A 25,299-nucleotide genomic window follows, 5' to 3' on the forward strand; every position below is an offset into this window, starting at 1 on the left:
TATCTATCTATCCACCTACCTACCTACCTTTCTATCTATCTATCTATTTAGTTATTACTAAATAAGGACAATTGCTTTAGGGTTAAGTCACTAGATGCCCAAGTCAGACTATGTCCTCATTTAGCACCGTCTTCCACTATGTGTAGAAGTGTCCCTGGACATCTTATCTGTCTCTGCTGTGCCTCTGATTTCTCTCAGATACGGATTGACCATGGCAATGCTTGGTTTTCAGAATATATCTGAAGATTAAGTAGTTTATTTTGTAAACCACATGAAGAGTCTGACGTCCTATTAGATTTTGTTGAAGACATGACTAGATTCCTGTGAATAGTCATTTGGTCCCACCCTTACAAATTTTGTTGAAAATAACTTAAGATAATACTTTCCTGTAAAACTGCACATGCAGCAGGCAGACACTGTGGTAACCTGTCTTCCCCCACACGCCTAACCAGAGAACTTGTGCTACATGTACATTTACAGCCAATCTAACTGTAAATGAGTATGTGAGGGTGCCCGACAGATGGCTCGTTTTTGGTATGTCACCTCAAGTGCCCTGGGAGAAGAAATCACCATGCACGTCTCCAGATGAACCATGTGTTTGTGTGTGCTTAAGATGAAGGGACAGACTAGAAAATACCAGTGTTGTGAGAATTAATATTGAAGTCCTTAAGGCAACCCCCCATCATCAGTTCTCCATGTTGTTTCTCCTGATTTTTAGAAAGTGAGGTTGCTCTGTTGTGGCTGAAACACATACCCAATGCCTTGAAGGCCTCTTCCATGCTTCCAAATATGCCTTACTCCACATCTGCATGTTCACAATATTGTGTGTGGTGGAGGCAGTATTGTTGTATTGGAGGCAGTCTTAACCCTACCACATTCATCTGCTGTCCCCAAGTCACTTTGGTGATGACCATTGCAGGAACCATGCTACAGCAGCTCACTCAGCCTGAAACTTCTCTTATTTCAACTATGCAATCCTAGTGAAAGCAGATCAGAAAAAGGTCATATAGCTATTTGAAGCCCCACCTAGAATGTGCTTCATATAAAGACAACCTAATCTTACAGATTCCCTGCCTTCTGGATGCCCCATAACTTTTAAAGTTCTCATCTAAGAATGCGAAAGGGTTTCATGACCCAGTGTGCTTTATTAAGCTATTAAAAATAAAAAATAAAAGGCTTTGAAAGAGTGAGGAAGGGAATTAGGAGAATGAGAAAAAAATAAAAACCAGTATTAAAATCAATATGTAATAAAAAATAAAAAAGTAATAGTAATATACAGTCTAATCGCTAGAATACTAGGATATGTACCATGTGTACGAGTGATACCTAACAGGAATGAAACTACTAGGCCTGATCTGGGGGAAAAGAATTCCCCGCTATATTTTTCCAAGTATATTTTCATTTACCAAGTTTTGAAATCCAAAATTTCTTCCTCATTTCCTAATGGGATATTTTTACCAGATGCAAACAGACCGGGCTCGTCCCACCCCTCCTTAGGAAGGCCAATGCCTTGGGCTCCCTTTGCAGTGACTTCTGGATGTCAGGCTCCTGCAGAGGCAAAGTCTTGTGCTCAAGTCAAACCCATCAGGAAAGCTTTGCGTGGTCACAAGCATGATGTGAGCATGAGGGATTTCCCCCAGTTGTCATATTACCCCTTCAATTTTTTGTTTCTGAGCCTCTAAAGCTTCCCATTCAAGTCAATGGTGAGCACCCTGCTTGGCTGAGTGGCCGGAGCTGGGTAGCTACAGGTCAAGGCAGAACTGTATTCAGAAGCACAGGGAAGAAAAGGGATGTACCTTTGGATGACAAATCCATTGCAAACGCTCACTGTTCTTCCACTTTTTCCCTTGAAAAATACCTGAGCTTGCCAGGGAAGGCAGTGTAAAATGAATGGCTTTTTTGTATTTGTTTTTTATAACCTAGGTAGCCCAGGAAGTCAGTATGACTTATGAAGGATGCTCTAAAATGAGCCATTTGGTTTTGATACACAGGCACAAGTCAACAAAAGAAAAACTCTTGCAGGAATCTATTTATCAATAAAATATTTAATAAACTTATCTGTACAAAATATTAAAAAGGTTATTGAAGAGTATAGAAGAATACTTATTTAACAAATATATACTGCTATATAATATATTCAAGAAAATATAGATTGCTGTTTACAGTTCATTTACAATCCAATATGTACAATCTATTTAAATTTTAGAATACATACAAACAATGCATTTACACCATCACTTACAGAACTATCTTCTTTAGAGATATTTCACACACTCAAACCTGGAAAAGCTGAACAAATACATGGATAGTTTAGAGGCACACACAGGGATACAAGTATTGCTTCAAAAAATTAACTACTAGAGATACGGCTATTGGGAACTTGAGTCCTTTTTCATTTATTGATATTTTCCTTTCTATTCAAAGGAAAGAAGACATAAATAAAACCATGACTGACCAGCAGAGAGGCTCGTTTTGTCAAAAGAGCTCCAGATAGTCTTGACCCGACTTCAGAAAAAGAACAGGCACTGATAGGCTATGTGGTAATTCGGCAAACTGGATACACAAGCATGACTGGCATTACCCCGGGCTGCATCTAAGCTGGGGAGCACCGAGAACAGAGCAGGTCCTCCCTGCACAGAAGTGCCTTCAGTTCTTGGGAGCAGCGCCTTCACCAGCTTTGCCAGCAAGGAGCAGGAGCGTAACGCGGGGCCAGTGACTTCAGGGGTCAAGGCTGGATCAAACCCCACAGCTAAGGTTTAAGAGCTTGATTTTCAGAGGCACAGCGCTTCAGAAACTCAGGCCTTTCTTTTGGGGCACGACTTACATCCCACAGGTTAACGTGCTCACGTGGGATGAATGTAACCAGCGTGGTCACCCCCTCGCTGCCCAGGGAAAGTGCCCCAGTCTCAGCTGACCACAGCCAAAGCAACCACGGCACTTCAGCACCTCCTCAGTGACTAAGGCCTGGTGTCTCCACGAGCAACCATTCCTCGTCCTGCCCTGTGGAAGTCCTTTAATGCCCCGCTGCTGCCAGCACTACGGGTGCGAGCCCTCGGCCTAGGGACCAGCAGGGAGCAAGGCAGCCCTAGGCTCAGCCTCCTCTCTGCTCCCCTCCTCTCTGTTCTTCTAGGCAGGGTTGAGGAAGCAGAAAAAACTTCTTCATGGAGGAACACCATGGAGAATGCTGCCATCTCTCCCAAGACTGAGACCAAAGCCGGCGTCACAGCACTCAGTGAGGCCGGGCCTTACCCAGTGTCTTGTTCTTGTTAATCCTCCACTAGTGGAGACCTGGGTGACACCACTGAAGGTTCATAACACAGCAAAGTGGAAAGTTTCCATTGGGAAAAGCACCTGAACGTCTGACTCATCATGAAAAAGTCCTCTCCTCCCACCACCTTCGACCCCACCAGACCTGTGGCCCTGCAGGCCCATGCTTGTGGCCACAGATGGTGCCTGCAGCTCCCTCAGCCTTCCCGTCCTCACTTTCTCCACTCCCCAACCCTGTGCTCCCCATTCTGAAAACCCAAAATATGAACACAAGTATCAAAACTGAAAAATGAGCTCACAAAATATCAGATTCAATGCTAGAGTGGCGATGACAGAAAAAATTGGGGAAAAAAAAGAAAATAAAAGAAGAGCAAAACCTGCTGAAATATGGCCGGGTTTGGTGTGGGGCCATTTCTGGGAATAGATCAAGCTTTGGTTTAGGACGTTTAATAGTAACGTACTTGAAAATGCTTTGCTGCCTAATGCTTCCTGCTCTACTCAACTCATCCTAAAGTTAAGCATGGGTGCATCAGCCTCTTGTGCTTCCCCCGCCATGGCATAAACCAGGCTCCTCTCCAGTACAGCCAACTCAGGAGGACTGCTCTGACACCAGTACCAGCAGAAGGGAAAGCAGGACCTACATGTGTCCTGAGGTGCAAGGCTGTAAAATATCCTTCAAGATGTAGGGTGGGGTCCTTGGTTAGCGTTTTCTACCAGCAAGAGTTCCAAATTTTGGTTGTTTTTTGTTTGTTTGTTTGTTTGTTTTAAAGGTCCAGGACACTTGCTGATATAGCATAACTGACTTTCAGAGAGAGCTTTGCATTTCCATGTACACAGCAATGCACTGTGTTATGAATAAAGAGCCTTAAAAGAGTAAGGGCAGATGGTTTTGGCATGGAAGACATAAACCAACTTATAACAAAACTCAGCGTGTTAGATGCACCAGCTGGTACAACACCTCACTCTTACCAGAGATCAGTTTGAAGACAGGAGGGGCAGAAAAACTCTCCCCCACGTGCCTGCGGTTACGTGGGAGCCAGCAAGGTGACCACCACTAAAAAAACACTTCAAGGTTTGTGGGATAGGGGCCTAAAACTGCCAACGGGAGAAGTGGCTGCTTGCTTTGCAAAGGGAGTGTGACCAATAAATCACCGCAGACCTTCCCAGCTTTCCCCAGCAGCGAGAGCTGTGCAGTCAAGATGTGAGTTAAAATCCAGATGGTGCAAACGCACGCAGAACTGGCTGGCACTCAGGTTTGAGCAGAAGGCAGGCTTGGGGTCTGCTCTTTACGTAAAGTGGTACATTGCCAGTCTTTTCCTCATGGGTATGCCAAGCATCAGCAAACAGCCAAGGAGGACATGGTTGCTCCATCTGCCATTGCTGACCAGAAGCACGGCTGCTGGCATCGATGCAGCAATGCCAGGGCAAAGCTACGAACATCCATTGCTGTGCCAGAGGATATTCATCTCCCTTCTACATCTGGTTTGAAGCAGGATGCAAAAAGTGTGGGGGTGTTATTTTAAGAGAATTAAAAAGCAATTACTCATTTTTTTAAAAATGGAAAAGGAAAATGGCAAAAATCAGCATTTCCTGGGAAACCTTTTTGGGCCAGAAGTCACCGTGGGCACTCAGGCAGTTAAACTGGGCACAAAACATCTAGCTTCTGCCTGTCCCTGCTTTGGGACCCCACCAGGCTTAAGCACAGGCTCTGGTTTTATAGACCTCAACGAGCCTAAGGCAAGGCACATGCACCAGGCTTGGTCCGACCACGCACACTTCCCCAAATCCCAGCTCAGTGCTTTCAAATCGTTTTTGGGTCACTCTGCAACTTTCCCTGCTCCTAAGCCATCACCACCCCATGCAAGTGGTGGAGCCCACTGAACACACACTGTTCTTTACTGTTCTTTACAAATGCCTGATATTTCTAGCTTCACTGTAATTATAGCCTTCAGTTAAAATTGGTGCTGGAGGTCAGACAAATCCTCCAGCAGAATATATTCTGCATGGAATTGGTTGTTGTCTTTTTTTTTTTTTTCCTGGAAAGGTTGTATAAATACTGCAGATTGGGAACCTATAATTCTCCATTCAAATCACCCCGAGCCTACTGAATTCACCTTTGTCCACGCTCAGCCTCTCGTCTCCTATTTATAATGCTTACATGTGCTCGAAAATCAGCTCAGGCAGGAGGCGACTGATCAGAAATGCAATTTTACTGGATGGTTTCGATGACTTTCCCCCTTGAGAGTAAGCCCCCAGCAGGACCTAGCCTTACCTATCCCAATGTAGAGATCTTCACCAAAAAACAACGTGCCCGATTTAGAGAGAGGTGATTGATTCCTGCATGGGTGAAACCACAGACAGCATCGTCGCCAGCACTCTGCACTCTCCCCAGAAACTCCCTCTTCTCATTTATTTCAGTGATGCAGGCTGTGAACCTTCAGCAAACGAGCCACAACTTCTCTCCCAAGGGTGCTGATGTGCCCTCGGACACGGCTCCCTGTCCCGCAGGCAGGGGGCTGAGGCTCACAGCAGCCACCAGCCCGCAGGGCTGCCAGGAGCTGTGTGTATATATGTGCATATATGTGTATACGTATATATAGCTTGCCTGGTTTTGAACTGCCCAAAAACCTCCAACGCAAATATTTGGAGGAAAGGAGAGGGAGTAAAAGAAACAAAAACATGAAAAATTAAAAAAAAAAATGAAGTTTCAGCAGTGAGAAAACCAACAGGGATTGAAAAATGTGGTACGGGGAAGCTCGGTGACTCTGTGCACACCGTGGTGCCAGCCTCCTCCTGCTGTGATTTCTGCTGGCGCTAACGCTGAGCCCGGCGTGAGACCTGCCAGCCCTCCCCGGCCCCTCCTCACCACGCGGGGTGACCACGGTGGGAAAAAACAAAACAGAAACACCAGCAGCAAGAAAAGCTGCTGGCACGGCCACGCTCCTTGAGATGCCCCTGAGATGGAGGACGAGGAGCTCGACAGGAAAAAAAAGAAAAAAAAAAATTCAGCGGGGATTTTTCTCCCCCAAGGCAAACTCCTGTAGCCAGTGAGCACCGATATTTATAAGGCAAGAGCTTGACCACCAGCAAAAAAACAAATTATCCATCCAAAGCAAAACCTGTACAAACCCATCCCTGACCTATGCCAATGTAGCCACGAGGCCGAAGCTCGGTACCAAAAGCCACCAAGGCAGAGCAGAGCCCTCACGGCTTCCCACAGCTCCTTGCCGATGCCAGGTTCTCTGGTTTGAAGGCATGATTTATGCTCAGCTCCAGAGTTCCTGAAATGCTGCAGTCCCCTTAGCACAGCCCAGAGCACCCTGCTCTACCCAGCTCAGCTGTTTGCGAGTTAAAAGTCTCTTTTTTGGTGGATCCGGGCTCCCTCAGGGGACGGGGGAGAGGCAGGGAGGGATGGAGCTCGCTGTAAAACTGGTGCCAGAGGAAGGTGGGGTGGAGCCTGGCCTTTTTATAGCCAGATTATTTGGAAAAATAAGAACCCAAGCTAAATGGCTCTTCCCTGGGGAACCTGGGGCTTTGCTTCTCCCCAGATACACCGAAGGTGTGTCCTTTTACACTCCGAAAAGAGAGCTCCCACCGCCCCTGCACCCCGCTGCCACGGCCGGAGGGCGATGCTGATCGACGCTCCGTCCCTCCCACCTTCCTCCGCCGAGGCAATTTGGCAGAAAACCCCAAAACTTTGAGAAAGAAGCTGTCTGCGGGATGGGTCTCCCCATCCCTCCCAGGCTCACAGCCAGGGCAGCCCCGGGAGGGCAGGGGGCTCTTAGCTTGTCTTTTGGGAAGGCACACACCAGGATGCATATGTATATATATATATATATTTTATATATATATATATTTCTATTTATATATATAAAATGGGGCTGCCAGGCGGGGCAGGGAGGGGGAGAGCTGCAGAAATTGCTACCTGCAGCCGCACGTCTCCACGACCATGTCCTCGTACTGCTTGTAAACCACGTTGTTCCCGGAGTCTATGTAGAGGATGCTGATGGGGCTGAGCTTGGAGGGCACGCAGCAGCTCGGGGGGGTGGACTCCGGGTCCATGGAGTTCATCAGGGTCTGGATGATGGCGTGGTTGGTGGGCTCCAGGTGGGAGCGCAGGGGGAAGTCGCACACCCCCTCGCAGTGATACGCCTCGTAATCCAGGGGGGCGATGATCCAGTCGTCCCAGCCCAGCTCCTTGAAGTTCACGTGCAGGGGCTTCCTGCTGCAGCGGGTCTTGGCCTTCTTCCCGTGGCCTCTGCCCCCGGCGCGGCCGGCGACGGCGGCGGTCCTCCTCTTCCTCCGCTTGGGGTACGCCTCCCGGCCGGGATCGGGGGGCTCCAGGAACGGGGGGCTGCCCAGAGCCTTGATCTTATCCCGGATCTCCTTGAAGAGGTTCTCCTTCCTCTGGGTGTGGGAGAAGGCCACGAGCAGGGCTCGCTCGTGGGGCTGCGGCCGGGGCTTGCTGAAGCCCAGCTGCCGGGGGGGCAGGAGCCGCCCCGACTGATCCGACACGATCCTCAGCAGGAAGCACAGCAGCTTGCCCGACGGAGACCTCTCCCTGCGGCCCCGCAGCGCTTCCCAGACGTCGAACACCTCCCACCTGGAGGAGCCCGCGTCCAAAACGTCTGCAGCCCTGGAGTCCAGCAGCCGGGGCTCCTCGCCGTCGCGGCTGGGGCAGGTGGAGAGGAGGAGGTGGTGGAAGGTGCCTTCGGGGACAGGGCCAAGCTGCGGTTTTCGGGGAGAGCGCGCAGGACCCGCAGCTCCGCCCCGTCACCTCCTCTGCCTCGGGCAGGCTGGAGATGTCGAAGAGGTACCGCTGCTCGGGGGTGGACAGGGAGGCATCTGGAAGAGATAAAAACACACAAACCGAAAAAAAAAAAAAAAAAGAAAAAGAATATAAAAACCCAGCCAGCTGAAGCCAAGCTCTTGCTGCAGAGGCGCGAGGAGCGAACGGGGGAGAAGGCACGCTGAGCATCCCAGCGGGGAGGGACGCGGCAGTGTGTCCCAGCAGGGTCACCCTGCCTGGAGGTGGTGGGAACAAAACGGGGAGGAGAAGGCGGGGAGGGAGGGAGGGAAGGAGGGAGGGAGGGAGGAATGGAAGCGGCTCCCCGTGTCCCGAGGTGTCCTCTGCCTCCTCCTGAGCGTTTCAGTGCCCCCAGCTGCGGGGCACATCGCCGCCCCGCACCCGTTTTGGCACGGGAAGCCCCCTCCGACACCGCGCGGCGCAGTCCCCAGTGCGCAGGCTGTCACCGGGTGCTCCTGCCTTTTGTCCCCCCCCTCCCGCCCTCGGCCATGCCAAGGAAAATGCTGCAAAAAAATCTCCTTTTCCCTCGCAGGCAGGGTGCGCCCGTCGGGGATGCTGCTTCGCGGTGTCTGGCACAGGAGCTGAAAGTGAGCCCAGCCTGCTTTTGTCACTATTTTTGGTGGGTCCAAAGCCCGAACATAGACTCGTGCAGTTCTGGTACTGATTAAATACACTAGATGTGAATTAAAAAAAAAAAAATACAAGAAGAAGCGGTGGCAGAGGGAAGATGAATGAGTTCTGGAGGCTTGGTGTTTTGTTTTCCCCTCTCTAACCCGACCAGGGCGTGCAGCAAACGCCGCTGCCGAGCCCTCAGCCCCGCGGTTACCCCAACCTGTGCCCGCAGAGCCCGATGCCCCCGCGCCACAGCCCGCACCGTGCTCCTCGTGGGAAAGACTTTTCTCCCCGTCATTTATATTATGATTATTTTCTTTTAAAGCAGCTCTAAAACTCCTGCGAGGCCAGATAAGGAGATCCCTTTCAAGAGTGCATCTGGTTTCGTTTTGCGCTGCAGCTCGCGGGGCACTGCCCTCCCTCCCGCCGGAGCACCTTCCCCCGGACCCCGCTCGGTCCCCGGCCGCTCCCAGCACCAGCCCCCTGCCCACACCGCCAGCAGGATGCGGCCCCGCAGCGGGCAGGGGGCTGGGGGGGCTCCGCACCCCAGTGGCACCCACCGGATTGGGGGGCGGGGGCTGCTTTTCCCTTTGGCTTTTCATTGTATTTCGATCGGGGGGCTCTGATTTAATGTTTTTTTGTTTTTTTTCCCATGAAAACTTCGTCGGGAGGATGCGATGGGCACGCGGGCATATATAAAAATACATCGTTAAGCGCGCCTGTGTGTCTGTTCGATGCTTAGCGTTAGATCTGGGGGTGTGAAGGGGGGGAAAAAAGGGGGAGAAGGGGAAAGGGACCTCGAGGCAGAGCCCCCCGAGCAGCCGCACTCCGTCCCCGTCCCGGCCCCAAAACCTCCGTACCCCGCAACGCAGCCCCAGCGGTATCCCCGGCGCCACCCTCGCCGTCTGAGCATCCCTACCCGCCCCGGGCCGGTCCCCGCTCTCCCCCAGCCCCAACCCCGTCCACGACCCCGTTCGCCACCCCCTGCATCCCCCCCCCCCCCCCCCCCGGCCTTTTTCGGAGCCCGATCCCCGCGCACGGCCCCGTTCCCTATGAACACACCGCGGAAGGGGCGTCCCGCACCGCGCACAGCCCCGTACCCGAAACGGGGGACCCCGCTCCCAAAAGATCTCCGTCCCACCGCGGAGACCCCGTCCCACTCCCCAGAGAGCCTCATCCCGCTGCGGAGACCCCATCCCGGTCCCCGACGAGCCCTATCCCATTGCGCAGCTCCCATCCCGCTCCCCAAGGAGCCTCATCCTACCGCACAGACCCCATCCCACTCCCCAGGGAGCCTCATCCCATTGCGCAGCTCCCATCCCACTCCCCAAGGATCACCATCCAGCTGCGGAGACCCCACTCGGTCCCCAAGGAGCCTCATCCCACTGCGCAGCCCCCACTCCGGTCCCCAACGAGCTTCATCCCATTGCGCAGCCCCCAGCCCGGTCCCCAACGAGCTCTGTCCCACTGCGGAGATCCCATCCCCGGTCCCAACCGAGCCCTGTCCCATGGCGCAGCCCCCATCCCGGTCCCAACCGAGCCCTGTCCCATTGCGCAGCCCCCATCCCGGTCCCAACCGAGCCCTGTCCCATTGCGCAGCCCCCATCCCGGTCCCCAACCGAGCCCTATCCCACTGCGCAGACCCCATCCCGGTCCCAACCGAGCCCTGTCCCATTGCGCAGCCCCCAGCCCGGTCCCCAACGAGCCCTGTCCCACTGCGGAGATCTCATCCCGGTCCCAACCGAGCCCTGTCCCATTGCGCAGCCCCCACCCCGGTCCCCAACGAGACCCACCCCGGTCCCCAACGACCCCCATCCCATTGCGCAGCCCCCACCCCGCTCCCCATCCCCCGGCACAGCCCCCTTCCCCCCCCTTTCCCCCCCCTACAAACCCCATCCCGCCGCGCACCCCCCCCCCCCCCACACACACACACCCCGGCCCCCCAGGGCCACCCCCCCCGGGCTCTCACCGCTGCGCCCCCGCTCCGCGAAGCCCGTCACCGTGGCGGCGGGGCGGGCGGCACCCCGGCGGGCGGCCAGGCGCTGGTAGAGGGCCACCATGTAGTGGTGGGGCACCACGGTGCCGTTGCGCGGCGGAGGAGAGGAGGAGGAGGAGGAGGAGGAGGAGGAGGAGGAGGAGGACGGAGGAGGAGGAGGAAGAGGAGGAGGAGGAGGAGGAAGGCGCGGCCGCCGAGGGTCGCGGGGGGGACGCCGCCGGCTGGCCGAGCACGGCGGCTGCCTCCAGCCCCCGGCGGAGGCGGCAGGCTCCGAGGAGGCAGAGGCAGATGGCGGCGGCGGCGGCGGGGAGGCGCATGGCGGCGGCCGGGGCGCTCGGCGCGGTGCTGCTGCCGCCGCCGCTCCCCGCCGCCTTTTGAGCATCGTCCTTCGCCCCGGCGCCGCCGCCGCCGCCGCCGCCGCCGCCTTCGCCGCCGCCGCCGCCGCCGCCGCCGTCGCCTCCCGCCCGCGGCGCCCCCTGCCGGCAGCGCGGCCCCGCCCGGGCGCCGCCCCCGCCCCAAATCCTCCGGCCCCCCCCCCCCGCCCCAAATCCTCCGCCCCCCTCCCTTTCTCCCCCCCCCCCCATCCCCGTCTTTGTCCGCAGGTGAGCCTCCCCCCCCTCCCCCCCGACGTGGTTCCTAAATGGGGTAGGGGGAGTCGCTAAGTGCTCGGAGGGGTTATGGGGAGAAAGGGGGATCGGGGGGGGGGGGGGGGGGGGAAGGGGGGGGGAAGCCCGATTTGGGATGGATGAGAAAATGGGGTTTGTGTGTGGTGGGGGAGACCCTAAGCGTGTTGGTGGAGGGGGTAACGGAACGGAGGTGGGACCCGCGTGATGCAGGGTGAGAGTTATTTGGGGTGGGGGCACCTTGTTGTGGGGAGGGGACACCTCCAGCACTTGCTTTGGAGGGCAGCCCTCGGTGCCAGGCTGGAAGGGACACCCATGCCTCCCCTTCCGCCATTTGGGTAGGGGCACCCCCCAACCCTAACCCCAATCCCAACCCCAATACCTACCCTAACCCTAACCCCAACCCCAACCCCAATGCCTACCCTAACCCCAACCCCAATCCCAATTCCAATCCCAACCCCAACCCCAACCCTAACCCTAACCCTAACCCCAATCCCAACCCCAACCCCAACCCCAACCCCAACCCCAACCCTAACCCTAACCCCAATCCCAACCCCAACCCCAATCCCTACCCCAACCCCAATCCCTACACCAATCCCAACCCCAATCCCCAACCCCAGTCCCCGAGCACTTCGGGGCAGGGGTTTTCATCCCGCAGTGCTGGGGATGCAGACCCCAGCCGGGGGACCCGGACACCGGTGGCCCCGGGGACCCTCTGCCCGCCCCGGGACACCGAGCCCACAGCAAAACAAAGCCCGGCCGGGCTGCGGGCTGATGTTTTCCCTCACACGGAGGGTTTCCTTGGTAAAATTCAGATGTTTCCTTGGATCTCGATTAAAATAACAATGTGGGGTATTTACTAGGATGTTATTTCAAGTCTCTTAAGTCCCTGGTTATGTCTGTTGCGATTTCTCCGCAAATACAAAAACAAGCGCTGTGATGATTTATTGGAAGGAATGTAGGTGTTTCGCCAAAACAAACACGGCGTTTTTCCTCTCCCCCCCCCCCCCCCCCCCCCAAACAATCGCTTCTCACGAGCGTTGTCACTCCGGCCTCTCGCATTTCTTTCGGCTGGGGTTTTACAGGTGCTTTGGTCGCGGGATCACCAGCGGGTTTCTAATGCCAACCGGCGGATTTGCTCCGTCCGTGCACGTAGCGGCGAGGAGCCGCCGGAGCTCCCGGGACGACGTCCCGGTTTGCACGCCTCGCACACTTGCACGGTCTTTGCTCGCCGTCTGCACGCCCGACACGGCTTGCACAACGCCCGCGTGGCATTCGCATGGCTTCAGTGGTGTTTGCATGATGTTTGCGTGGCTTCCGCGCTTTACTTTTGCACGCTTTGTCCAATCTGCACAATCGTCACCACTTGCCCAGCAATTTGTGACCGCCAGGAGCCCTCACCTGGCTGGGGCAGGAGGCAGAGGAAGGGCAGGCTGAAGCCTTCACTGCCTGCTTTTCTTCTGCGTTTCACCCCTTGTTAAATCCCACCCCAAAGACGTGAAGGTGGAAAAGCCCCATCCTGTCCCACACCTCCCATCCCTAACCCTAAACCTTCCCCACCTTCACCGGTGGCCCCATACCCACGGACCATGCCCCACGTGGGGGCTCCCTCTCCCTGGGTTTGTTCGGGGAAAGTGTCATGGTCAAGTGAAAGGGTCAGGGGAAGGACGGAAGGAAGGGAGGAGAAGGACTGCTGAGCTTTAGAAAATACCCGGCATGTCCATCAGGGCTTCTTGCAACGAATTCTGGAGCCTCCTGCCTGGATTCCTCTCGTCCAGACCATTTCATGGGCAATGGTGAAAGGTACAAAAATAATGTCTGTCACTCGTGAGGAACCCCCAGCTCCTCCAAATTCAAGGGGATTGGAACCATGACTGCATTTTTCCCACCTATCATTATAAAAAAAATAAAATATCTATTGACTCAGTGGAGAGCCTGAGTTTTCTCTCTCCCCTGAGGCTTTTTCAGCCCCAGACCAGCACCTCTGTTCAGCGCCAGTCCCCCCCACGTGCTGCTGGGTTCCCACCTCCAGATCCCATCCGAAGGCACGAACACAGGCACACAGACACCCACACAGCCCCAGGTGACACACACGTGGGCACGCAGAGCCCAAGGGGCAAATCCTGCCCTGCTGTGCATCCCTCAGCCCTTCCATTCCACCACCCAACATCTACGGAGGTGCATGAGCATTGATCTTCCCATCTGTTCTCCATCACAGCTTCTTCTAAACCCTTTTGGGCATGAATTTGCACCAGCCCAGCTGCAGGAGGTCCCCGAAGTGCCCCGGTCCCACACGGTGCAGCCCCAGCTCCTGCCCCAGCCCTTCCCCGCTCCCCCCTCTCTCTGCCGCGCACAATTTCACGCTGGCAAAGGGCCACCTTCTACCAGCCCCCTTCCAAAACCAAATTAGCACGCTGCTGCAGCAGCAGAAATTGGAGAGGAAAGGCCGGAGTTTTATTTTACAACTCAATTAGCAAGTTTATGCAGAAAAAACACCCGTATAACCACGGGAGATTCGACGTCCGCTTGACTCCACCGGCAGAGACCCGCTCCTCCCGAGGGCGCCCCCATTGCTGCAGGCACAGCGACGTTCCCCGGCCCACGGTGGCCCTCTACCAAGGTGGTGAGGCTGGCTCCAGCCCTGCTTCCTTGCTCCACCCCTTCTTTACTCTTACAAATCCTCCAGGTAACTCCAGCACGGACTGAAAAACACAGCCCTGAGATGTCCCACTGCACTATTCGTAACATTAAATGAACCGGAACCTAAGGTGAAGATAAAGGGCTGCATTTTCCTCGCCTGTTTCCCCAAGAACCTGTCCCTAATAACACGAAGCCAAGGTTTGTGTGCCAGGGAGAGGTCCTACATCATACCACGGTCTCTCCCTTCCTTTCCCAGACACTGGTTGGGTTTTTCGGAAGGAAGGGGTGCTCCTGCTAGACCCTCTCCATCCCCCATGGTGGTCAGGGGGCCTTTGCATGTGAAGCAGATCCCCAGTTTGCTTCTATGCCGCAGGGCTGAGTCCTGGCTGGGGTGGACTCTCCTGCCACAGCTGCACCCCCTTTTTGGGACTGGCACTGGCACAGGGGGGGCTACCCTGCAGGTGCTCCTCACCAGAGGGAAGAGGGAGATACTTGGTCGAACCAGGAGGGCAAACACCCCACCAGCCGTGGAAAGTGAATTCTCAGAGGAGGAGACGGAGGCACAAAAGACATCCTCGAAGAGTAACCATGAACCTGGTGGCACAGCCACAGAGCCATGTGTCACCTTTCCTGTCATTGGCACGGTTTGATAGAACAAAAATAAACTGCAGTGACAAAATTCCTCCGCGCCTCACAGTCGGAGGTGTTTGTGGCCGTTTCCACCAGCCAAGCCCAGCGGGGCTCCACCAAATTTTCAAGTCTTGAGCAAGTTTCCAGCAGTCACAGTACTGACGCTTGTGGGTATTTGGAAGAATATGTTTTCATGTAGCGACCGTGCAAGAAACCTCTTGTGGCTTCACTTAAGAAATGTCTTATAATGAGAGGGCTGCAAGTGCCGGCAGGGCCAGCTCAGCAGGTAACCAAGAGTCAGCATCATTTGCTTTCCAAACCTCCTAGCAAGTCTTTTCAAAACTTACGGAAACCGAAGCCAAGCTGATTTATTTATTTATTTATTTATTATTTTCTGATTGTCTGCACAGTGATAGGCAGGGAAGATAAGGCAAATCAAGGTAAGAAGGCAATGCGTGTAACATCAGGATTCCAAACCCCGTAGGGCTGCTTTCCCTCAGGCCCGAGACCTCACATCACTGCGATCTGGATGTGTGAAGCCATGCTTGTCTCGCAGCACTTTCTACTTGCATGCTGTGCTGTAGGTAAGGGACAGGAGATGTGGAAACGCCATGCTGAGAGCTCAGCCCTCCTGGGAAAAAAAAAAAAAAAAAAAAAAAAAAAAAAAACTCTCCTTGGATTAGGCTTTTCATTCCCCTTGGGGAAACCTGTCGTGTTCAGCAGCTGGCCAGCAGGGTCTGGCATAAGCCACTTGAAGACAGCAAGCCAAAATGCAGTGGAGAGCCCGGTCAATTTTTTAAAAGCCCATTTGTTTTTGAAGAGCGCCAAGCCAGCAGATCGCTTACCAGTGCCCCAGACCACAGCTGCTGGGTCATGGGTACAGAGGTAGCCCAGGCTGGCACGTGGCTGGGACTCACCTCTCTTCATCTGGGCTTTTTTCTCGGTCTGATTATTCACCTTCCTCCCACTTATAGCTGCTGGCGGGACAGCAAGCCCTCCAGACATGGTTCCTACAGTGTTAACGGAGGAGCCCAGCCGAGGGAGCTGCCACAGAGGTTTTGCTCTTCCCGCACAGAGCCACCTCCGCTGCCTCCCCATCCCCACCTGCCCCGTGTGAGGTGCCACCAGGAGAAATGCTCTCCTGCAGCTAGAGGGTACCGGCTGGTCCCAAAGGGGAGGCCAGTCTGGAGCAGGGCTTTCCTGTGGGCACCGAGGGAGCCTAAGGAAGCACCGTACACAGCCCTCCACCACCATCTCCCCAGCTCCAGCAGGCTTTGTCCGTGCCGCAGCCCTGTCTGCCAGACCCAAGCCCTTTGCTCTCTCAGCCACTGCAGGCTCAGACCACTGCCCCCAGCTCTAACCCCCCAGGGAGAGGAGCTCCCCGCTGTGGCCAGACACACCACCCCCGCTCCTCTCCTTTCTTCCTCCTCACCAGAGCTGTGTGTCCTTGCCCGGTGGCCTGTGCTGTGTCCCACACCACGCAGCTTTGGCTGGGGCGCTGCTTAGGAGAGATGCCTCTCCCCTGAAAGACCCCACAGAGCAAACGGAGGAGCTCAGAAGGCTCCTTTTTACCACCACACCAACTCCGGGGCCTCTCGAGCAGAGCAGAGGAGGAGAACCCCTCCCAGAGGACCATCCCCACGCAGCCCACGGAGCTGGGGCTTGCTGCGGGGGGACCGGAGCAGGGGGAAAGCTCCGGGCTGGCAGCGAGGGACATCTCCCGGGGCAGGAGCACCACCTCCCGGCCAAGGGATTTATAGCAGCGAGCCGTGGTGGAGCCCAGACGTGCCCAGGTGATAGAATCGGAGAATCCTTAAGGTTGGAAGAGACATCCAAGATCATCTGGTCCAGCCATCCCCCTACCACCAATGTCACTGTCAGTTGCAGGATCAGCATCTTTACCTCTGCATTGTCCCATCTCTGTCTCAAAAAGCCCCCAAGTTAATAAATACATAATAATATTATACACACGTAATATAAATATGTAATATATACATAATAAATACATAACAATATAATATATATTATATATACAAGGTTATAATATATATATATATTTGAAATCACAACAAAGGGACCTTTACACAGCCTTACTATACAAGCTTCACACAACTTTACCGTAAACAAGCTTTTCATCCATGTATCTTTGCCCAGTACAGGTATTAAGAAGAGGTAGGTGCAATGCACTAAATCCCACAGCCCCTGCCCGTTTTGTGCTCCCACTGAAGCTGAAGGCTCCTGGGCAGGCACAGCCTGTGCAAAACCACACCGGCCCGTTGCAGGGTGGGATGCCAAATCCTATTAGAGGGTGGGATGCCCGTTACAGGGTGGGATCCTATTAGCAAAGACCTCTCTCTGCTAACGCGGTACGATGGCACATGGTCCTGGCTGCATACCTACAGCTCCTTGCAGAGCCTACAAGCTGGCGTGGGCTGTGCTGACTTTAGTGTATAGGTAACATACATTTCTGCCTTATTTATTTGATGCAGGCAACACGCTCAGTTTGCCTTGCCATCCCGCCTGCTCCTACCCACCAACACTCACGTGCAGGCCCAGGCACCTGACGCCATCTCGGATGCTTACTCGTGAGACTCCCTGGGTGCTGGCAGATCTGCAGCTGCTCTCAGGAAAGAGTTGGTCTGCCCTACATCTTCTGCCTTCTCTGCCAGCACCATGTGGATGTCTCGGGTGCCTTGCAGCCTGCAGAACAACCCCAGGTGCCTATTTAAGCACCTGAACAAAACATGTTCCCATATGATATGATCATCAGAATTTAGCAGAAAAAATACATGTGATACATCTTCCTGGTATAGAAGAAATCCTTCAAGACCACATCACTGCTTGTGGGTCATGTCAGTAGTGTACTGGGAGTTCTGGCTATTTCCGTCATTTACACATTGGTCCCACCAGGTCAGTAAATCAAAATATGCCATTCTGTGCTCCTCGCTCTGTATCCACAATGAAAGAGCAGCTGGAAATGATTTGATGTGGTTGCATGAAATGAAATGAAATAATTGTCTGGCAGGCAGCTACTGGTTTGCTAACAAGTGCTTTGCTCCTGGAACAAGGAGGTGTTAAATTCTGCCCATATCCTTCCTGCAGCACCTCACCCTGCAGTGTGGATTAAGTCTGGGCTGGCTGTTTTAATAAGAACCAAAGACACAAAGAGACTTAAGGTCTTCCTGGGCCTTGCTGATTTAGTGATTTGGAAACTGCAAGTGAATCCAGCTCTGAATCTTCTCAAGTCTTTACTCTGTACAGTGAGGGCTGTACAGTATGTGTAGGACAGGCTGTAAATGTACAGACTGTTAAGTCTTCCCGTGAGTTCTCCAGGTGGACGCAATTGTGGAAGCAGAACTAGCCGCTTCGGCTACATCTATACAAGCAAATTAAACGTTTGTACGACCAGTCTTTGGCACCAAGGTCAATTGCTGTGGACCAGCCCACGTCCATATGACTAAACTCTCCCAGCCTCCAAGCCTGATGACCACGCACAAGCTGTTGGGTGGGAATGAGCCCTGGCCTGTGTTAACGACTGAATTGCCCCAGGAACTGCTCAGCAGAGTCCTAGGTTGAAAATGTGCCAGGGATCCTTTTACCAACGTCACAGTGCTGACAGCAGTGTCAGTCCTTGCTCTCTGGCATTGTCGGATTTACTTGTGCAAATGATGCCCTGGAGATGCCGGAGGCCAAAGCAGGGTAGCTGATGAGCTTCTGTGTTGGAAATCCAGCTCTTTCCAGTGCAAACTCTTGCCTTCATTCTTTTAAAACTTTATTCCAGCGAGGCTGGATTGAGCCTTGCATATCTGATAACCAGTGCTTTCTTTTGAAGATAGCAAGGTCCAGACCTTCGGTATTTGGTGGGAAGCTGAGAAGTTAGCTGGGAGGGCAACAAAGAGCACTCCCCTACAGATGGATATAATAAGCCACCTCTGGCCAGGACCATGGGACAACAACATTAACTCCCATTTTAGCTTCTCCATCTCTCTGGTAATGGGTCTTGGCCTGCTGCTGCAGGCAGCTTGGGTGAAAGATTAAGGAAAAACTATAGGTTAATTTTCAGCTTTGCACTGTTCCTGATGTTCCTGAAGGAGTCTGGGGAAGGAAGAGCACCTTCCATGATCACTTGACCATGACTCCTGCATCTCCCTTTCAACTCTCCAGATCAGCACGGCCCAGACCAGTTCACCTGAGTGTGTAATGCTTTGGTAGCATTCACCATCCTGGTTTTGTAGTTGTGTCTTTGAACACCTAGGTGCCTGCTTTCAGCAGAGGCTCGAGTCCTGTGACAAGGGATTAGATACATATGGCTGTAGGACCAGCTAGAATAACATGGTCTCTCAAGGAAACTTCACTTCCATTCTTCTCAGTTTGACTGTTTCTCTCACCAGGTGGTGGTTGCTTCTCCTTGCATTATGGGCAGCTGAAAACTTAGCTCAAAAGAAAAATGTCAGAAGTGTATGCTGCGCCATAGTAGCACAAATGGTTACATACATCTCTAGAGTCGTATTTTCCCCTATCTTTCTGAAGGACCATCATCTATTTCTATAAAATCTCCAACACCCATATTGTCTTAGTTTAGTAGTTGCAGTTTTGAAGGAGTGGGTTAAGGAAGCAAGTAGGGTGGATTCATTTCAATTGCAGATCTACAACGTAAGTGTGAGATTTGCTAGACACTCATCAACTGTATTGCTCTCTTAGCCACAGAGATTGTACTGACTTGATTTTCAATTACTGTGATAGATACATATATATTTAATGAGGGCACCATGAGGTGCCATCATTTAATGAGGGCTCATGAGGACCCTACTTTTAAGGTCATGAATTTCTACCTTTTTGGCCTCATTCAATTGCCTACACATACACTGTAAATTGAGATGTACACCATCCGCATGCCCTCTATAGCCACTGGATAAAAATAGGCACTTTTAGGGCACAAATCATCACATCTTGAGGTGAGCACCTGAAGCAGGTCACAGTTCTTCCAGAAATCTCTTCCCAGAAACACCCTTATCTCCATCAACTACAAAGCAAGTCTACGAGATCAGCACAGAGGAAGAGGCTGGTAGGTTGCACTGGTTGCACTATGAGACAGAGACATCTCCTTGAACTGTTGGGTGATTCCATCCTGGCTTGCTGCCACCAGAAATGGTTGGTCACTGTAATTTCTCCTAGCATCTGCCAAGTTAATTAGCGGCAGAACTAATGTAACTCAGTTTATAAACGTGTATTTTGCTTCCTTTGTACTTCCTCCACATTGGAAGAACACAAAAAGCAACTGACCTACTGATGAGCCAAACCTGACAATTTTCTTCAGAGTTTATGCTTCAGTCTTTCCCCCGATAGGGCGCAAATGCCAACCTTTCATCCAGCCACCAAATTTTTACAATAGTTGGAGGAGCTAAAAGCTGTCCAGCCATCTCTTCTACAGGTACATGAGTGATAAAAAGAAGAGTAGGGGAACTGTAGGCCCTCTCCAGAAGGAAATAGGAGAACTGGTCACCTGAAATATGGAGAAGGCTGATGTACTCAATGACTTTTTTGCCTCAGTCTTCACTGACAAGAGCACCAGCCACAAGGCCTGGGCTCCACAAGGCAAAGGCAGGGACTGGAAGAATAATGAAACACCCAGTGTGGGAGAAGATCAGGTCTGAGACCATCTAAGGAACCTGAAAGTGCACAGGTCTATACGACTTGATGAGATACATCCATCGTTCCTGAAGGAACTGGTGGATGTAGTTGCTAAGCCACTAAACTATCATATTTGAGACGTTGTGGCAGTCTAGTGAAGTTCCTGCTGACTGGGAGAGGGGAAAGATAATCCCCACTTTTAAAAAGGGAAAAGGGCCTAGGGAACTACAAGCCAGTCAGTCTCACTTTTGTGCCTGGTAAGATCATGGAGCAGATTCTCCTGGAAACTATGCTGACAACATCAAGCTGTATGGTGTGGTCAACACGCTGGAGGGAAGGGATGCCATCCAGAGGGACCTGGACAGGCTTGAGAGGTGGGCCTGTGTGAGCCTCATGAGGTTCAACAGGGCCAAGTGCAAGGCCCTGCATCTGGGCCGGGGCAATCCCAGGGACAAACACAGGCTGGGTGGAGAATGGACTGAGAGCAGCCCTGAGGAGAAGGACCTGGGGGTGGTGGTTGATGAGAAGCTCAACATGAGCCGACAATGTGTGCTTGCAGCCCATGAAGCCAGCCATATCCTGGGCTGCATCAAAAGCAGCGTGGCTGGCAGGGCGAGGGAGGTGATTGTCCCCCCCTGCTCTGCCCTTGTGAGACCCCACCAGGAGCACTGAGCTCAGCTCTGGGACCCCCAGCACAAGAAGGACATGGAAGTATTAGAGTGAGTCCAGAGGAGGGCCACAAGGATGATCAGAGGGCTGGAGCACCTCTCTTATGAAGCCAGGCTGAGGGAGTTGGGGTTGTTCAGCCTGGAGAGAAGGCCCCAGGGAGACCTTACAGCGTCCTTCCAGTGCCTAAAGGGGGCTACAGGAAAGCTGGGGAGGGACTCCTTGTCAGGGGGTGGAGTGATAGGACAAGAAGGAATGGCTTTTAACTAAAAGAGGGTAGATTTAGATTAGATATAAGGAAGAAATTCTTTAGTGAGGGTGGTGAGACACTGGAACTGGTTGTCCAGAGAAGCTGTGGATGCCCCATCCCTGGAGGTGTTCAAGGCCAGGCTGGATGGGGCCTTGGACAACCTGGTCTGGTGGGAGGTGTCCCTGCCCATGGCAGGGAGGGTGGAACTGGGTGATCTTTTAGGTCCCTTTGAACCCAAACCATTCTATGATTCTATCTCCTCTTCTGTTATAGTTGGTTAAAATTGACCATCAGGTTATTATGACATTTTTATGTGGAAAGCAGACAGACAGGCTGACAGATATGTGAAGCAACAGACCAACAAAGCAATTGCATACACCTATTTTAGGAAGAGATGCTGAAGAATAACATGTTAATGCCTTCTCATTTCCCATACCCTTCTCTTTTTCTTGCTAGCTCAAAAAGCTGAAATTTTTCCATTTGGGAGAATTTCAGGTAGGCCCAGAATCACTTGTAAAATGGAGGAATTGTTCCCACAGTGCCCATGGAAGATTTTATAATTTTAAAAAGAAATCCAGGAATGAAATTTGTGGCCAGCTCTAACCCAAATGGCTGAAACTGTGCCAGCAGAGGAATCGAGGTCTTCATGAACCTCAACCTTTTCCCCCTCCTGCAGGCAGGATCTTCACAAAGAGAGTCATCTCCACGCTTCACAGGGGTGATGAGTAACCACAGTGAGCACCAAAGCTAAGAGACTGGGCTCATCTCCAGCCAAATAAATTAGCATAGATATAAACACCTCCAGAGCTTACATGGTGGGAGTGACAGAAAACAAGGTAAAGTCCTCGGTCAACAGCATAGGTCAAGTGTGTGGTAAAGATGTACATGAAAAACATGAAAGCAATATATCTGGGAGTCTACCTGGAAATGTGTACAACTACTGATTGCACCTTCACCTTTCCTTGATCTGGGGAAATACCCTTTTCATTGCAACTACATAGACTCAACTACCTGAAACTGTCTTCAGGAAAAATAAATAAATAAATAAATAAGAGAGAAAGGAGAAAAACAAACAAACAAATAAAAAACTATACTGTTTGTATCTATTGTATATATATTTTTAATAACATAGACAATCTTCTGTATTGTAAGGCTTTGTTATATTTTCTTTTGTTTTGTTTTGTTCTAAACTGAGGCAAACCAGGGTAACATATTTTCTTCCTCACTGTCTACCAGGAAATTTATCCGTGGTTTACTGAAGACCTCCAAATTTCAGAGACAGGGAATTTTAATTCCAAGGCTGCATCAGGGCAAGATCCAGGTTATCTTTCAGCAGGGATTACCTATGGTTTCTACTCGATTATTCCTGACATGTGGCTCATCATATTACAGGTTAACTGTTAGAAGGGGGGAAAAGCATGAGGCATAATGAAGACCAGCAATATAAATCTCCTCCCTTCTCCCCAGAATAAATCTATCCCAAGTCTAGGAGGTGTGTAGATTAAAAGGCTGCCTTGACAGGCTATCAACAGCCTTACCACATCATATAACAAGAGTGAACTTTAAATCTGGTATTTCAGCTCCCTTTGAAACTCACAGAGCACCCCAGCCTTAATATAAAATCTACCAGTGGTTCACATCTGGGTTCTGTAATTGTCGTTTGAAAACAAATAGCGGTAGAAATGATAAAGTGACTGGGCATCTCACTGGAATCCTATTACCCCGGTGCAGCCCTTTTCAGTATTGTATTTCAGTATTTCAGTATTGTATTTCTCCCAACACGATCTAGGCTGGGAAAGGTTTCATTTCAGTTTTAAACTGTGTTCTCATCGCCAATTTATTTTGTTTTTAAATATGTTCCCCTGTCCTTTCTCCCCCCAGTTTTGTTTACTATACCCTAAGCAGGGCTCTGATTTCCCCACATCCATGATTACAAGCAGTGTGCTTTGCCAGGGATCCAAAATTTGGTGGACAGTTCCCCCGGGGTTTATAAACTCACTGCGGCTCGCCTGCTAGCTATGGGGAGATGCAGAACGAACCCAAAAGCTGCCAAGAATCACACCCAGACAGGGCTGCGGTCAGCGGGCAGATGGATGTGACCCTAGGAGGGGTTCATGGGGTTGCCCCCTGCCCCAGTGGAGACCCCCACCTCCCCTGCCCTCTGGAAGAGCAAGGAGGGATTAAGCCATAGGGCTACAGCCCCTTTGCGTTGAGCTGAATGAACAGACACCGGCCACAAATCACTCAGTATTTTAACAGGCTTTGGGAGGTTTTCCGTCCTCACCTTAACCCTTTGTGGGAGCCTGGAGCCTGTGGAAGATGGTTTCCGGCACATGTGGCAAAAGGCTCCTTGGTGCAAACGTGCTTTGTCCCAGCCAGAGCTGAGGGGACAGGGAGAATCATCCCCTGCACCTCTCGGGTCTGGGACTCTGTGCTACAGCTGCTCCTGGCTGCCTGGGGTTTCCCCTTGCCTCACCAAATGGGTCCTCAAACAGACCGGGAGCTGCTTGTTAGCCAGCTCACAGGTGTCATAGCATGAACTTGGCAGCCACCTGCCAGCCCCCAAGCCATCTGAGCTTGCCCAAGTCCTTGCAAACTTCCTTCATGTATTTTTCAGGTCACCACAGCGAGGGTAGAGGGGAAAGCTTTTGAGTTAAGTCCTGCAAAAGAGAGCAGATGGGACTGTATCCTTTTCTGGGCGCTGGGGAGGGGTGGCTGCTGTTTCTCTATCAGTTCTCTCTGTAGCTCCTTGCCTGTCCTGTCCCAGCCCAGTGGATGGAGAATGATCTGTAGTCTGGCAGAAACAACAACAACAAAAAACAATGCACTGTGCTGTTATAGGGAAAGGTCTCAGGGAACAGCAGCTGTGGGCTGCTGATTTTTAACCTTTGTGTTTCTTTCTTCTCCCCCTTCTTCACCCCACAGCCCTCTTGGGGTTGAGGCATGTGACTGAAAACTCCTCTGGGTTCTGTTTTGAAATCTCCTTAGGGGAGTAAAACTGTGTATGAAAAATAAATACAAATGTCAACCCTGAGTGCAAATGCAGTCCTATCACCGTCTGGCTTCAGCTCTAGTGAAAATCTCGAGGTAACTGGTCTCAGAGTCATGAGCTGAGGGTTAGACTGGTGTCACTGGGATTGTCAGCGCAGGTAGGTGCTGCTGGACAGGAGCTGGACAGCTGGGTCCCAAAGGGTGAGACCCAGGGAGGGGACTGCAGTTAGCACCAGCAACCTCTCCGTGGTTTATTGGTTGTATTTGAGTGCTCTCTAGTGGACAGAAAAATTAATCCAGAGGCAGACGTGACTGATGCTCGCATTCCTTGAGCTGAAGTCACTCTCACCTGGCTGTCTGTGGCATTGGGTCTGCAGTGTCCATGGGGCCGTGCTGGATGTCTGGGAGCAGGGTTTTGGAGGGTGGTTTGGACAGGGTCTTCTTGATGTTTGACACTGCAGGGCAGAGGTTTGTTCCGTGAGCTGTGGGATGCATGCATCGTCAGACGCCTTAGACAAAAGCTTATGCGCAACGTGCAGGGTAACATCCCAGCCCTGTCCCTGGTATATGGGGCATTCTCCTTGTGCTGAAGGAAACACATGTAGGACCCACTCCTGCGTGTGTAATCAGCAAGTAGAAAAGCAGATAGGTGCTGTGGAGACAGAGTAGAAAAAAAAATAAAAATTGGTCCCTAAGAGGGATTTAGTGAAGAGTTGAGAAAAAAAAAAAAAATTGTATCTATTCATTTATCAGCCACTGCTGAGACTCCAGGAGCCCTCTGCTCTGAGAGAGCCCTGCCAGTGCCAGACATAGGAGCGCTGATGCAAGATAGTGCTTGTTTCATAGCATGACATGATAAACCACTAGATACAGTGGAAACTTAAGTTACTTTAATATGAAAAGAAGGCAAGAAGGTTTTTATCCCATGAAAGTTAGCTCAGGATGCAGACCATCAAGTGGTTACACAGTGGGTGCTCAGAGATGATAAGAACCATATTACTGAGCCAAATGTTCAAAAGGTATCCCAAAATCATGAGATTTATAAGGATACTGTATTGCAATTGACATTACGCACACTAGGTATGTGATTATTGAATTCTGAAAATAACTCATAATATTTTCCTTTTTTTTAGACAATGGCAGACAAAATATTTTTTATAACGATGATGATGAAACTGAAAAAGCC

General features: G+C 51.9%; 1 protein-coding gene across 1 annotated transcript; it reads right to left on the bottom strand.

Moving 5' to 3' along the window:
- Positions 1 to 1,743: 1,743 nt before the first annotated feature.
- Positions 1,744 to 11,103, bottom strand: GDF7 (growth differentiation factor 7). The gene is given in 5 exon segments (XM_083828970.1): positions 1,744 to 7,982; positions 7,985 to 8,035; positions 8,038 to 8,112; positions 10,656 to 10,831; positions 10,833 to 11,103. Coding segments are annotated over 5 exon segments (1,263 nt in total). The 5' UTR covers positions 11,000 to 11,103; the 3' UTR covers positions 1,744 to 7,188.
- Between the last annotated feature and the right edge of the window lie 14,196 nt (positions 11,104 to 25,299).

This window comes from Anser anser (genome assembly GCF_964211835.1).
Source record: "Anser anser genome assembly, chromosome: 3".
Lineage (NCBI taxonomy): Eukaryota > Metazoa > Chordata > Aves > Anseriformes > Anatidae > Anser > Anser anser.